Source organism: Cydia pomonella, chromosome 21 (assembly GCF_033807575.1).
Source record: "Cydia pomonella isolate Wapato2018A chromosome 21, ilCydPomo1, whole genome shotgun sequence".
Classification (NCBI taxonomy): domain Eukaryota; kingdom Metazoa; phylum Arthropoda; class Insecta; order Lepidoptera; family Tortricidae; genus Cydia; species Cydia pomonella.
The window spans coordinates 10511773-10527093 of NC_084723.1; the positions used below are offsets into that span (position 1 = coordinate 10511773).

At 36.6% G+C, this 15321-nt stretch overlaps 1 protein-coding gene across 1 annotated transcript; it reads left to right on the plus strand.

The window, feature by feature from the left end:
• The first annotated feature begins 323 nt into the window (after window positions 1-323).
• LOC133529645 (solute carrier family 53 member 1) lies at window positions 324-14832 on the plus strand. The gene is made up of 12 exons (XM_061867409.1): window positions 324-658; window positions 1940-2093; window positions 2748-2983; window positions 3337-3598; window positions 8479-8849; window positions 9609-9756; window positions 10571-10597; window positions 11461-11655; window positions 12228-12400; window positions 12715-12845; window positions 13387-13542; window positions 14651-14832. Exons 1-12 carry the CDS (start codon window positions 590-592, stop codon window positions 14766-14768), a joined length of 2040 nt encoding a protein of 679 aa, XP_061723393.1. The 5' UTR covers window positions 324-589; the 3' UTR covers window positions 14769-14832.
• Window positions 14833-15321: the final 489 nt, after the last annotated feature.

Below are 15321 nucleotides of genomic sequence, written 5' to 3' on the forward strand. Positions count from 1 at the left end.
CGACTTACACGGTTTTCTGACCCAAATTTATAGAGCGAAATCCGTCCAACTGGTTTCTGAACGAAGCTGTCAATCAATCACATGTTTGACGTTCAGAAACCAATAGCACGTCATTATTCTTATACAAAACTGGATTTATGTAAATGTTTTTTGATAAAAATGCCATCAAACAGTTGAAACAGTAATATCTTAATAAAATTGAATTATTGATAATTAATCGTTCAATCTAATTCAATATTTGATGTAGTTATATTTGTTTGTATTGTAATCCAAATGTCAACATATTTTGACAGCGTGTTTTTGAACGCGTGGTACTTGTAGTTGTCAAATATTCAGAAAATATTTGTAGCCAATGTACCTTTTGCTCATGAAATTCTACAAGGAAAATTCAAAGTTACGCAGGAGCCGAGCAAGATTATAAATTTAAGATAAATCTGTAATCATTCCATTGTTTTGTTACGCATTAATTTTAGTGTAATGAGGTCACCAGTGTCCGGTTATCGCTAAACAAACCTTAGTCTTTATGGCAGTGCATAGATTCAGTTGTAGCAGTATTTAACGATCTCCTAAGCCTGACAGACGCCTGAAGATGAAGTTCGCCGAGCATTTAAGTGCCCATATAACGCCGGAATGGCGTAAACAATATATCAACTATGAGGTATTTAATATCTTCTGTTTGTAATAGTTTCGTCTCAAAACAATTATATTTAAAAGATTCAGTGGCAAGGTCAAGTCCATTACACTCATTGCCTTACTGCAACTCAGGAAAATGAACTGATTTTGCAATATTTATCTTTTATAGTCTATTAATGTCTGTCTTTACCAGGCAAACAGTATTAACATTATAATACATACCCACATTTATATTAATACATTTGTTTTATTTAGTAGCATGTGTCATAGTTACATGCATTTGTTTTGTAACCCTTTATAGGTAGGGTTGACATAAATCCCATATATACAGGCCTCGCTGTATTTAAGTATCACATCCCATATTTTTTCCCATCCCGTTTTTCTCCCATATATCAATACTGCTGCAGAATACTTATATAAATGGTCACCCTCTACTCTGTTTAACCCACTTGTCTCTTCACCTATGTGAGTTAAAGCTATTTTCCCCGTAATGCTGTTAATACCTTATTGTCCCATATCAATTCTGAATAATTATGGCAACAATAAGATAGAAAAATTACATCCAATAATGTCATCTTTTTATATTTTTCCTGAAGCAGAATTTTGAGGACTATAAGGCAATGAGTATACTCAAGATGTACTGAATTCAAGATATATTATAATCTAGTCTATTAAATGGTTAATGCTTAAAGTTTGAAATACTATCTTATTAGGTAACAACAACTTCTTGAATTCTGTCAAATAAAAAAAAAATATACAGGGTGATTCATGAGACGTGAGCAGGACTAAGCCTACACAATCAGTAAATGTTAATGAACCGTTCATCATCATATTTAAGTAAAACAATCTCGGTTTATTTCTGTTATTTAACTTTTTGGGAAGGACAAATTTGATAATCTACAATCATGGACACCCTACAACACTTAATTAAGAAAGATAAAACCTCTTTAACCGTTATGACAGCAGTTTGATTATGAAGAAAACAAAATGTCACACTTGAGTGAGATACGATTTTTCAAAAGTAACCAGACTCCGATGACATTCAATTTGTCACTTGTTATGGATAAAACAAAGAGGGTGACCATACATGGCGTAAATAAATTAAAACATTTTTTTTTGAACAGTAAAAATTAAAAGAACGTTAATCTCACAAATACTGGTATGAAACAGTTGCTTATAACTTACTGAATGCTCAAGCTTGATCCTGCTCACGTCTCCTGAATCACCCTGTATATATAACATAACCCATAAATTTGTTTGATCTCAAGAAAGACTCCTACTATGTAATTTATTTTTATTACTTTAGGAAATGAAAGCCATGTTATACACAGCAGTGGAGGAAGCCCCATCAGCTGAAAATGTGGAGCCTGAGGTGTTGTCCAGACATTTTGCCAATTTTGATGAGACATTCTTCCTCTACTGTGACCAGGAGCTTAAAAAAATCACTACATTCTACTCAGGTAAATGAAATATTTGAAAACACTTATTAACATTTAATGGATGTAAATGTTTGATTAAAATGTATCATTTTTCATTTACCCCAAAGTTTCTTAAATATTGGACCAATTATTATGAAATTTGTTAATTTTAAAAATATGAATTGTGTTGAAAAAAATATAATGGAGATATGTACTGTAATATTATTTAAAGCCATCCAACAAACTGACATATATTGTGAAACCTAATAACTTTATACTATTACTATAACAGACCACATCAAATCCATAATCCAGGTTAACATTTGTATTTTTACAAATAAAATTACAAAATAATTTCGAAAACGCCTCGGCCAAGGCATGTCTACACTGGCCATTTTGTGCCACGCGCGTATGCTCGCTCTGTGTGGACCCGCATATTACCTATTTGTTTTCGATTCTGTCTGTGTAATAAATTAAAACTGTTAATAAAAGTCAAATGACTAAGCATATTGATACATAGAGTGCCTAAAATACGTAGGTAGGTTTTGCAAACTTGTTAATTTACTGTATTTAAGTCAAGATTGTTGTACTATGTTTTGCAGTAAGTTGCAATGCCTATAATAAAGTCAACAGTCAAATAAAAATTAAACTAAAACCCTCAAAAGAAAAATGTTGACATGAAATTTAATTTCGCAGAAAAATTAGCAGAAGCAACAAGAAAATTTGCCACATTACAGAGTGAGTTGAAAAGCCAATTCGACACAATGAAACCAAAAGCAGGTGGGGACGGCAAGAAAGCCCCGATACCTCGACGGAAGGTTCAGGAATTGAAATTGGCGTTCAGCGAGTTTTATCTTAGTTTGATTCTGCTGCAGAACTACCAGAATTTGAATTATACAGGGTTTAGGAAGATATTGAAGAAGCATGATAAGGTAGGTTATTATAAATAAATAAATAAATAATTATATAGGTTCATAACTTTATATGATATTATATCTTGATTATCAAGGGCTCAAAGGGACATTTTTGTTTCAACCTAGCTTCAGGTTTCATAGCAAAGATAATTCTTAATTTACACTTGCAGTCCTACACTCCTTTCTTTTAAGAAAATAACCAAATGTTCTACTCCTTTTTCAACTCAACTCCTTTTGTAAGTTATGGTACAGTATGTACTTTTGAATGTAAAATTGTAAAGTGAAGTACTTAAGTAAATGTAATTTGATAAAATGGATTTCAGCATTTATGGAGACTAACAACAGGAATCTAATTTACTTGTGCTTTTTAGTTATTAAACGGCTCAAATGGCGCCCAATGGCGAGCTGAACACGTCGAAACATCCCACTTCTACACCAATAAAGACATAGACAGATTGATTAGCGACACAGAAGCGACAGTGACCAACGAGCTAGAGGGTGGTGATCGTCAGAAGGCTATGAAAAAGCTAAGGGTTCCCCCGCTTGGCGAGCAGCAGAGTCCGTGGACGACGTTTAAAGTGGGGCTGTTCTCTGGCTCTTTCATAGTGCTGTTCATCACAGTTGTACTATCTGGTGAGTCCCTAGGTTGATTGTTATAAAATACCTTGTAAGTTAAGTACCCTTGTTTATCCCATACAACTTGCTCTAGAGGGCAACCCGCATGTGTCACCATAGGCTACACATAACCACTTACCATCAGGCGGGATATATGTTTGTTTGACACCAATGTGGTATAAAAAAAATGTTCGTACAGTTTTGTCATTACATTGGCGTATACCTGCTTCTGACACACCTAATAGTCAGGGGACTTAATAATTAGTCGTACCCAATCGGTACTACCCATAATGGATGTACTAGTCGGTATGATCATTTATAATTCAGGTAGTTTTTCGTAAAAATGTAACTGAGTAAAGCCATAGAAATAAAGGTTACTTTAACTGGTAAACGTAGTATATTTCTGACTACCAATTTATAGATGTTGCGAACTTACATGTTTACGATTCATTAAGGATACAATAGTTCTCATCAACTCAATGAGCGCTCATCTACAATATACGATAGTAAATAATATCTGGATAGCAATAAAGTGTAGTACACAATCCATTCTGAATTCTACAGATTAGTTTATTTCGCTTTAATATTGTTACGATGGTATTTTTATTAAGATGATATTTTATGGTCTAAGAATTTTGAGCCGAATGAATTTGTTGACGCACCAACAAAAGTTAGCTTCAACTTAATTTTAGATAGCGAATACCACAAAAAAAACACGACGGCTGATACTTTTCAGCGCCAATAATTGGGGAATTTACCCTATGAATAACGTATTGTTCCTAATAACATACTCACGAACACTTAGAATTTAACTTATTATAAGAAATGTGATAATTGTCATTGTGTTAGCAGGCCTTTATTTTTAACCGACTTTAAAAACAAATATGCAATTCGTCGGGATTTTCTTTGTTTAGTCATTTTTTTAACAACTTGTTTTCCTAATTTCTTGAAAACGGCTTAAGGTCTTAGCACATTGTTACAACTCAACAGCCACTCGACTCAAAATTAACCTTTTGACCGCCGTAGTCTGATATATCAGACAATCAATACCCAGCTCGTGTCGCCGCAGTCTGATAAATAAGACAATTTTTTTCATGTTTTTCTCAAGACATTCTTTACTTTAATAAAGTTTACTTTGGTTCTTTGCATAAGTAAGTCGCAGTAATTGTTAATTAAGTAACAGTGAGACTGATCTGTTGATTTTATTATATTTTCTAGTTGAAAATAAACTTTAATTATACCATTAGATTATGTATGATTTTACCCCAAGTCTCGTAGCCAAAGTCTTATTTAAAAGACACCAGTGATGTGACGATAATTGGTATTGAAATATCTACGTCGACTTTCTCATTCGATGTTTAGATTTACGACGTAAGATTTATGCATGCGACTGACCTTACTTAGCTAACCTATTTTATCACTTCGATATGTTCTTATAAAATTATGACGTAAGTTATTAAGAATGTTAACATGTTTTTTATTTCTCAATTTTTGTGTATAGTTAGCCGCTTAATTGGGAAATGTCTCGGATTACATGTACCTAATTGCCGAAAACAATAAAAACATTATAAAAACCTAACCTAGGGTGCCGCCGGCACAGAGGTAGGGCTCAGGTTGCCGCGGTTGTCGAGGCCGCAGAAAGAGCAACTGCCAATACCCAACCCCTTTATTCGGTTCAGGACAGATTCTGTTTATGGCAGATTCTGGCTACGGCAGATTCGTGTTATGGCAGAAATTGGGCAGTTGCGACCAAAAACCTAAAAAATCATAATTTAAGAATTTTAATTTTTATCCATAGGTAACCGTAAAAAACTGTCTACCTTAAACACAAGAGGATAGAAAGAGACTTACGCTTGTAAATTGTAATTTGTAGCTTTATAAAACGCGACCCTGGTTGATTGTTACCAATAATCCTGACCTACCGGTCTGATGCGGTTTGGCGTCACCTACTATATTGTCTATACATATAATATTTTATAGATCCATGAATGATAGATTTGGTAGTTGGTAGACACTTTTTCCATGACTGAATCTGTCATAAAAATAATCTGCCGTAACCAGAATCTGTCCTTAACTGAATCAAGTTACCCAATGACTTAAGTAGCCACACCAAGTGTTGATACATTCGCTTCATACGCAATTGCCATGCAGAGACTCCTTCTGCAGTTCTAGGTGCACGTTCAGCGTCCAGAAACTTGACTCTAGCAACACGACATGCCATGATGGCCTCGCAGTAAATGATCGAGTACCTAATCCTTGTCATTGTGATCCCGATCCAAGCAGTTCCATTTTACCATTTACTCTTTGGACATTTTGATTCCATGGATGTTTTGACCCTTGGACATTTTGACACTTGGACATATTGAGTCCTTGGACGTTTTCAAAGTTGAACTTAGAAATAAATATATTTGAATTGTACTAGTGCCTACCTTCCAGGGTTTTGTGAAGTCGGTTTTTTTCATCGATGATAGATATTTGAATCGATAAATAAGGCGAGACTCTGTTATCGTGGTTCATCGGTAATCCCTACTAAGTTATTATATTCCGCAATAATAATCAATACAGACTACGCCGTCGTCTTAAAAATGAGACCGCATGTGACGTCAAAGATATAACTGAGAAAATTTTAGTGGTGTAGATTACTCGATATTTCAAAGTTATGTTAGGTCAACAAAATATGTAAGAAGGTACTGTTTAGTAGTTTTAAAACTTTGAATACTATAATAATATTGAGTTTACAATATTTATTTATCAAAAGAATTGTGTTACTGTGTAAAATTTTATGATTTATTATGCCAAACAACGTTGAAATTTTCAGATTCGATACGTTTCTAATGTGATCAATCCTCTCCCTACTAGTGTCAACTTATCAACGAAAATACAATGAAGCCTTCGCCAATGTCTGAAATAGTAGACCGCTCATGACGTCACAGATACGAAATAAAAAATAATAGTGATGTAGCAAAGTCCATCATTAAATTTGCATAGCTGGTAAAATTCACAGATTCAATCCATTAATAAAGGGACGAAACCATAAAAAAGACATTGGTAAACGTGTTTTAATTATTATATATATTTTTTTAATGATAAGGTGGTAAAAAATGAAGTTAATCACTGTAAACTATAAACAATAAAATATTTTATCGTAAGTTATGTGGCAAGCACTACACAGTTTGTTATTACTTAGTATAGGCGGCGACACGGGCACGTCCGATGACATCCTAAGCGGCGTTCAAAAGGTTAAATATTGAAATTAAAGCCTTATCTTGTATGTCCTATAGTACAATGTTTAAAATTTAGGTAACTGTCGGGTGGTCTACGCGTCGTCCACTCGTCGTCCACTAAGGTGAACCAAAAGTGAGTTGAGTTGGTGTGGAATTGGTATAGTGTGCGAAGACCTTTAGCCGATTTGGAAGATTTTGTTTTAAAACTTCACAAAAGGCCCTATATTTTCATTACGATGTAATAGGCATTTTACCCAATCACAATCTCAAGCGTTTTTCCATTAGATCACATATTCGAATTCGATTCAAATTTATCTTTATCAACATTAAGATATCAAGACTGCTACGATCATGACATTTAACTGACCATTCTTGAACCTTCTTCCACAGACTTAAAGTCTACAATTGTTTGTGTTGCCGTGAGTACATTGGTATTTGCGTACTGATAAGCCTAGTAAATTTACCTTGGTTTGTGTGCTATGGCGATTTATAGATCGTATTATAGTTGTAAATATTGCTTGAACTTGTTGGTTAAGAGATAATCGTTTGATAATGCGATAATTATAGAGTTGGAGACGTTAATATTATGCAATATTGTGCTCCATTCGAGCCAGTGGCGCCCTCAATAGTTTCTACTCTTCCCTATCGGACAAGAGCAAAATACGTACCGACTACAATATTTACTACTAGGTACTTTATGCGTTTTAGTATTTCGGCTATTTTTAAAGGCATAGCACACGGGGTGCATGTACGTGCACATGTTGGAGATGTACGCACACGTCACGCAAGCGGTGGTATGCCATGATATTGCAACGCGCACACGCACGCACGCACATTCGGTATACCTTTATCTAAGCACCTAGAAATAAATTAATGAATTCTTTCCTTATAGCGTTATTAACTAGTCTAAAAAGAACTTTGAACGACCTTTCGGATATTTAGGAGCTGGCAGACGAGTATTTTCTGAATCTACATATAAATTGCTATATGTTGCCACAAGTCTCATCTTTGTACAGTCAGCATCAAAAGTAGCGGATCAAATAACGCTTCATAAGTATCTACACTTCTGTAACAGCTTAACAAAAAACTGATGTCTTTAATATAGAACAACTAAGACTGTAAAAGATATACTTTTGAACTGGAATTTTAGAAATTCATCTATTTTTGGAAAAGTTATCCGGAATATCAGATACTTTTGGCGCGTTGTTTCATCTGCTACTTTTGATGCTGACTGTACCACATTACGTAAATCCCACACGTTTTGGCACCTTTAAAGTGCCCGGCCATATAGCAACTGGCAGACTAGTGGTTTCTGAAGCTATATATAAATTTCTATCTGTTGCCACCAGTCTCATCTTTGTATCAGATGACGTAAATTTCACTTTTTTTTTGTAACCTGAAGGGGTACTTTTTTTCGTGCTGTGGGCCAATTCTAATTTTTTGCTATTTTTCAAACTTAGCAACACTTTTATGAACGTGTTCCATGGGCTTATCCTTGTATCAGATGACATAGTAGATCATACGGTCCCCGCCCGTGCTATATAGCACTATTTTTATTCGACATCAAAAAGAAGCAGGTTTACCGTTAGTCCAATTTGCATCAGTTCCGGGTTTGATGATATTTATAAGAGTTCAATGTATAAAAGTTACAGTAATAACAATAATTTGTTCCAGCACTATTCCACGAGGGCGGCACAGACAACTTCAAGACAGCATTCAGACTCTACCGAGGCCCGTTCCTCCTAGTCGAATTCATCTTCCTAATAGGCATCAACGTCTACGGATGGCGGTCGTCAGGCGTCAACCACGTCCTTATATTCGAGCTAGACCCAAGAAATCATTTATCAGAGCAACATCTGATGGAACTAGCAGCAATATTTGGAGTAGTTTGGGCTTTAAGTATACTCAGCTTTATATATAGTGCGAGTTTGAGTATACCGCCTTTTGTGAATCCGTTGGCGCTGGTCATTATAATGTTGGCCTTTTTAGTGAATCCGTTGAAGATGTTTCGGCATGAGGCGAGGTTCTGGTTTTTAAGGATATGTGTAAGTATTCATTAACGTTTGATCGAGTTTAAATGTGTTATACTTAGGAAAACCCGACGGCAATGTAGGTACTGTCATTATAACATTGAGCTGATCTGATGACGGAGGCAAGGAGGCCAGAAACTAAATGATAAAACAACGACAATTAATTGAATTTGGGTTTGTAAGAATCGTCTAGATGAAGTAAAACTAAATAGTAGATGAGTGTTGAAAGCAGTTAAAACATTAAAGTTTAAAAATTCTTTAATCTTTTTATAGAAACATATATTACATAAAACGCTTCGTTCTTGGGGTGTTATCACAAAACGTGCCTTCTTTTAAAGGCAGGTCTATATGGAAAAACGATTTCTCTCGCACGAAATCAGATCCCTTTGTTTGGCATAATTATTGAAAGTCATAACAAAATGTAATGATATATTATCATTAGTCATAACTCTGAAACCGTTAAATTTTCAGGAATGTCCTTAGGTTATCCTATAGATAGGTTAGGTTAGGTTTGTTTTATGGCAATCCTGAAAAGTTACGCGTTTTTGAGAAAAACCAAATTATGGCTAACGAAAATGCGGACAAACGATACATTATGACCTAAAACTTTATGGGAAACAATAGGGACTTATTCTGTGCGAATCCGTCTTATTTTGCTTACTGTTCCGTCTGTTTATAAAATTTCAGAACATTTAAAATTATTTTTTGTAAAAGCTGATTTAAGTTCTAGTTTATTAAAACACTACATATTTCTGAATTTACAATGCATTTCAGGGCCGGATCCTAGCCGCTCCGTTCATGCCAGTTCTGTTCGCGGATTTCTGGCTGGCGGACCAGTGGAACTCTTTCGCCGTGGCCTTTCTTGACTTCCATTACTTGATCGCATTTTACGTGGCGGGTGGCGACTGGTTCAAGGTTAACGGTAAGTTCTTTATCAACGAATGTATAACCTACCATATCAATGTCGGATCCTAGCGGCTCCGTTCAGGCCAAGTAAGTTTGTTACTATACTACCTAATCGTAAGAGATTTTTTGCTTGCACATCTTTTGGCTGGCGGACCAGTGGAAATCTTTCGCCGTGGCCTTCCTTGACTTCCACTATTTGGTCGCATTTTATGCGGCGGGAGGATATTGGTTCGCGGTTAACGGTAAGTTGTTACTATACTAATCGTAAGAGATTTTTTCTTTGCACACAATGCAAGTAGCTTGCATATTATTTAGCTGGCGAACCAGTGGAACTCTTTCGCCTTGGCCTTCCCTGACTTCCACTATTTGGTCGTATTTTACGTGGCGGGAGGAGATTGGTTCAAGGTTAACGGTAAGTTGTTACTATACTGAGAGATTTTTACTTGCACACGGTGCAAGTAGCTTACGCATGCGCAATTTGAGACATTTCAGTTAATTGGATTTATTGCTGTGTATTATTTAAAATCTAAAAATTTCAAAAAACCGCCTCAATGAGCAATTGTGCAAATTCTACCCCCTACAGTTCACGTAAGCTTCATTACGCGACAGAGGAACTGCCATCTAGAGGTCTGATTCGGAATGTTAAGTTTGCTAAAAGAAGGGTCAAAAAAATTTTTTTTAGTGATCGTTCATTAGCCGTATTTCATATTTAACCTTAAATTATACATAACATTTGATTGATAATATTTGATCTGCTAATATATTAGTTTTCTCTGCATGAGTTGCATTCACTATTTTTTTTTCTAATTTTAACATTTTAACAATTTCAGATATCGCTTCTTCTGCTACTCCATTGAGTAAGTTTTACTGTTTTCTATTATAACATATACATATAATATTACTAAGATTAAAGTTTGGCATGTTGTAAAATAAGTAAAAGATAACATCAAAAATGATCGATGCAATGTACCTAGATCGTGTCATTCACGTCGACGCGTATCTTGACTCGTATTCTCCGTTATTAAAGGTTAGATTTAACAAATCTGCGCGTCATCCTGGATGACACGAACTATCTAGTGTCACATTCCTTAAACAAAGATAATAAACGGAAAAATTCATGTCTATATTTTTTTTAAAGATTTTAGGTATGAGTCGATTTCGGAATGCAAATAATCCTAGAACACGTTTTAGATTAATATTAATCGTGAAAGAGACATCATAAATTATTAATACATATAATTTATTTCATTATAAAGTTAAAATGTATTAACATCAAAACTTCTCTTAGTGTAGATCTAAATCTGTAATCTGGAAGAGCGAGGTCTCCTGACACAGGTACTTCATACCTAATAGGAGGACTCGACCACTGTGTATTTACCAACTATTTTTTTTATTACAATTGAAATGTAATAAAAAAAATGATTAAATGATTTATTCTAGATATTGCACGAATCTGTCAACACCATTTTCAATTTAGCATTTTTTATCCAATATTTGTGTGTGTAATTAGTCCATTAGTCTCTAAGCTGCCTAAGCGCCACTAGCACCATCCCACTAACCCGAGGTTAACCGGTTAAACCGTTAACCCAGTGTCAAATTGCACGGGTATCCAGTTTAACTGGTTAACCCCGGGTTAGTGGGATGGTGCAAGTGGCCCTAAAAGTCTAAACAGCGTAGCTTTTAGACCATCGGGTTCAACTTATTCTTAAACTTCTTTCAGACGCATTTGAATCAACAAAATGGTTCATCATTACCCGAGCACTAGTAAGCATCGTACCCGCTTGGACCCGCTTCGCGCAATGTCTCCGGCGTTACCGAGATAGTCGGGAAGCCTTCCCACATTTACTTAATGCGGGAAAATATTCCACCACGTTCTTCGTGGCGTTGTTTACTACACTGCGAGTATTTTATGCGGGTGAGTGACACAAATATTACTATAATCTTATAGTGTCCGCTTAGCCAAATATCTACGACGTTACTACGACAGCCGAGAAGCCTTCCCACATAAATTTGCGAGAAAATATTCCACCACATTCTTTGTGTCGTAATGTACTACCTGCTTCGCCCGATATCTGCGGCATTACTGCGATAGCAGGGTATATAGACTTCCCACATTTACTTAAAGCGGGAAACTATTCTACCACGTTCTTTATAGCTTTCTTCAGTACGCTGCGATTACTGTAAGTAGGTGAGTGTCACAAATAGACAATGGGGTCATTCCCAACAAGAGTAATCGTTTTGTTGTATATTCCTTTTATTCCGGATGCAAAAACTGGCAATTTATCTCTAGATAAGTACTAAGTACGTTTTTTCCCAGATATATTGGCATTCTTAATTTGCATCATGAATAAAAAAGTTCTCAATGAAATGATGACTCGCGATACTTTTATTTATCTCTTATGGAAATGAAGTTCTTTTCTCACATTGTTCCATGCCAGCAGTTTCGTTTCATTAGCATCTAATACAAAAATGCTTATTTCTCCCCAGACAACTACCAGGACCGATATGACAATCCGTTTCTATACGCGTGGTTCGTATGCCAGCTGATATCCTCGTTGTACACGTACACGTGGGACGTCAAGATGGATTGGGGCCTGTTCAGCTGCCCGCCCACTGCCGAGAATCGATTCTTGCGAGAGGAAATCGTATATAACCCAGGTGTAAGTTCAATGTAGATTTGAAAAAGTGCAGGTCCAAAAATACTACCTTGAGGTATCCCATGAATCCCACTTTGTTATCCCTAAAAATATATATTGTTTTTATTCATGCAGTGTGATGGGTCAAGTAATTAGTAATAGTTTTAGAGGCTTTATCACGAATTCCAATGGTTTCTTAATTCGCTATAAATGTAGGTTTATACAGTGTCAGAAGCTTCGCGGAGTTTCTAAAATTCAAATAATAAAGCTTTACATCTTAAAAACTTTAAACACGTTAAACATTCGTCACTTTGTTTACATACTAGTTTTTGTTACAGTTCTATTATTTCGCGATAGTGGAGGACTTTGTGCTGCGTTTCATCTGGATCGTTTCATTCCTGTTAACCGACAACGATTTTGTGTCTAATGAGACCATGGTCTCCATTCTAGCGCCGTTGGAGGTGTTCAGGTAATACTTAACTTGCCTTTTTGAGACAATGACCCTTAAACTTCCATATATGTTTGGTGGTCAGAAGTCGTAGATTAATCCTCGGTTTTTCTGAATCGAACAGAAAATATTACACAAATTTACTAAGTTCTACAATAAGCTCAAGAAGGCTTGTGTGGTGGGTACTCAGACAAAGATAAATATAACATATAAATACTTAAATACATAGAAAATAATCATGACTCAGGAACAAACATCTGTGCTCATGACACAAAGAATCGCAAACAAATAACACTAGACCCTACTCATAGTGTTGTGTTCCTGCCGGTGAGTAAGATTGCCAAAGCTCAACGAGGGGTGGGAGGGGGTTAGGGTCGGCAACGCGCATGTAACTCATCTGGAGTTGGAGGCGTATGTACATAGGCTACGGATACTGCTTACCATCAGGCGGGCCGTATGCTTGTGAGCCTCGGCCTGGCAATTGCTTTTTTTCCATCCCTTGGCAACAATGTACTAGCTATAAACGAAAATATGAATAACGCCAAAATGACTAACGTTACAGACGATTCATCTGGAACTTCTTCCGCCTGGAGAACGAGCACCTGAACAACTGCGGTAAATTCCGAGCCGTCCGGGACATCTCCGTGGCGCCGCTGGACTCGTCCGACCAGGCCGACATCATCCGGATGATGGACCATCCGGACGGCGTTGTCAATAGGTAACAATATCCCTAATATAAATGCGAAAGTTTATATCTGTCTGTTACCTCTTCACACTTTAACCGCTGAACCGATTTCGATGAAATTGGTATGGAGATAGTATGAAGTCCGGGGAAGGACATAAGATCAATTATCATTATTCCATGCAGATGAAGCTGCGGACAGAAGCTACTTTGATATATTTGATCCCCATAATCAACTGCGGTATTCAAACCTGTGTGACACAGACTCCATAATCGTAGAGTCCGTCTAAGCTAGGTTATAGATATTCGCGGGCTTGGTTTCCGCAACTCGACGTCATATAATTGGGCCTATTTTGCGTGGTGGGTTGTCGGCAGTAATCGGCACTGCTCTTGCCAACCCAACCCTACCAAAGCCTAGCAGAGCCTTCATGTTACCGACGATCATATTTTCATAGAAATTTCATATAAATGCCATGCACCTTACCTTACCTTACCTTGGTCCGGCTCTATCGATATTTTTTGGAGACGCGTTTACGTACAGGTTGATTCACTAAAGCTGACACGAATGTAATGAACGAAACGAATTATATCTGTAATTGTGTGACTGACACACGTTTCGGTATACAGCCAGAGACACGATTTTTTTATTAACCTGTCATCTTCCAAGCTGTAAAAAAAAAAACCCCTCTCACCCAGGCTGAAGATTACAGTCCAATTGTTTGTTTCCCTTTTCTCTCGCTCCCTGCCCGCGCGAGCCACCCCAGATTTGTTACGACGGTTTTTTTTTGCACCCGAGCAAATTCGCTTTCGAAAAGCAGCTTCATTTTGATTTTAATTAAACTACCTTTCGAATGGGGTTAAAATGGCCGGAGATCTCCGTACGTAACAAATACGGGGCACAACATACTGGACGGAGATCCCCGGCCAGGGTAGATAGAGGGGTGCTTTTTTCTCAAAATCTTGACAAATGTATATGGATTTTTTTTGCCGGTGATATCCGTTCTGGGTAGACGATAGGTTAATCTAATACACACATAGACCACTACCACCCATTCCACTCCACCCACTCATTCGTGCCAGCTTTCGTGAAGCGACCTGACATATCCACATAAAACCTTCATAAACTTTTAAGTTATTTGTTCAGGTTAACAAAGAAGAAGAACATAAAGAAGGCAAAAGACCTAGACCGAAGGCCGCTGATCAAGAAGGAGTCCATCCAAGACATGCAGCTGGAGCTAGAGCTGTCCGCCAAGATGCTGTAACACTGTGATACACGACACATAGTATTATTACAAATTATCATTATATTTATACAAATCATTTAAATTGTTTTTTTTTTTATTTCTCGTATTTTTTCCCCACTTGCAGCTAGAAAACCGTTTAAAACACCTGCACGTTAAATACAGTAAAACTTGCTTAAGAAGATTCGGAACGAACCTTGTTAAAAACGCAACTTAAGCGGGGAATACTCGCACTTATTTGTTTTACAAGGGGGCAAAGTTGCTGTTTAACTGCTCGTACTAATATTGATATTCGAGCAAGCGAAAGACTCCGAGATTGAAACACGAGCATAGCGAGAGAAGTGGAATCTTGAGCGTTGCGTGGGCTTCAAGGTTAAACAAACTTTGCCTCCGAGAGGAAAATACTAACTATGAAATACCAACAACTCGAACCAAATCAAATCCAAATGAACGTAATAACAAAATCATCATTTAAAAGTAAATTCTAGCAGCTAACATAAAGAAACAACTCAGAATTTGCATCTTATCACTTTGCCCCACATGTGGATAAAATGCAACTTTTTTCATTAGTTTT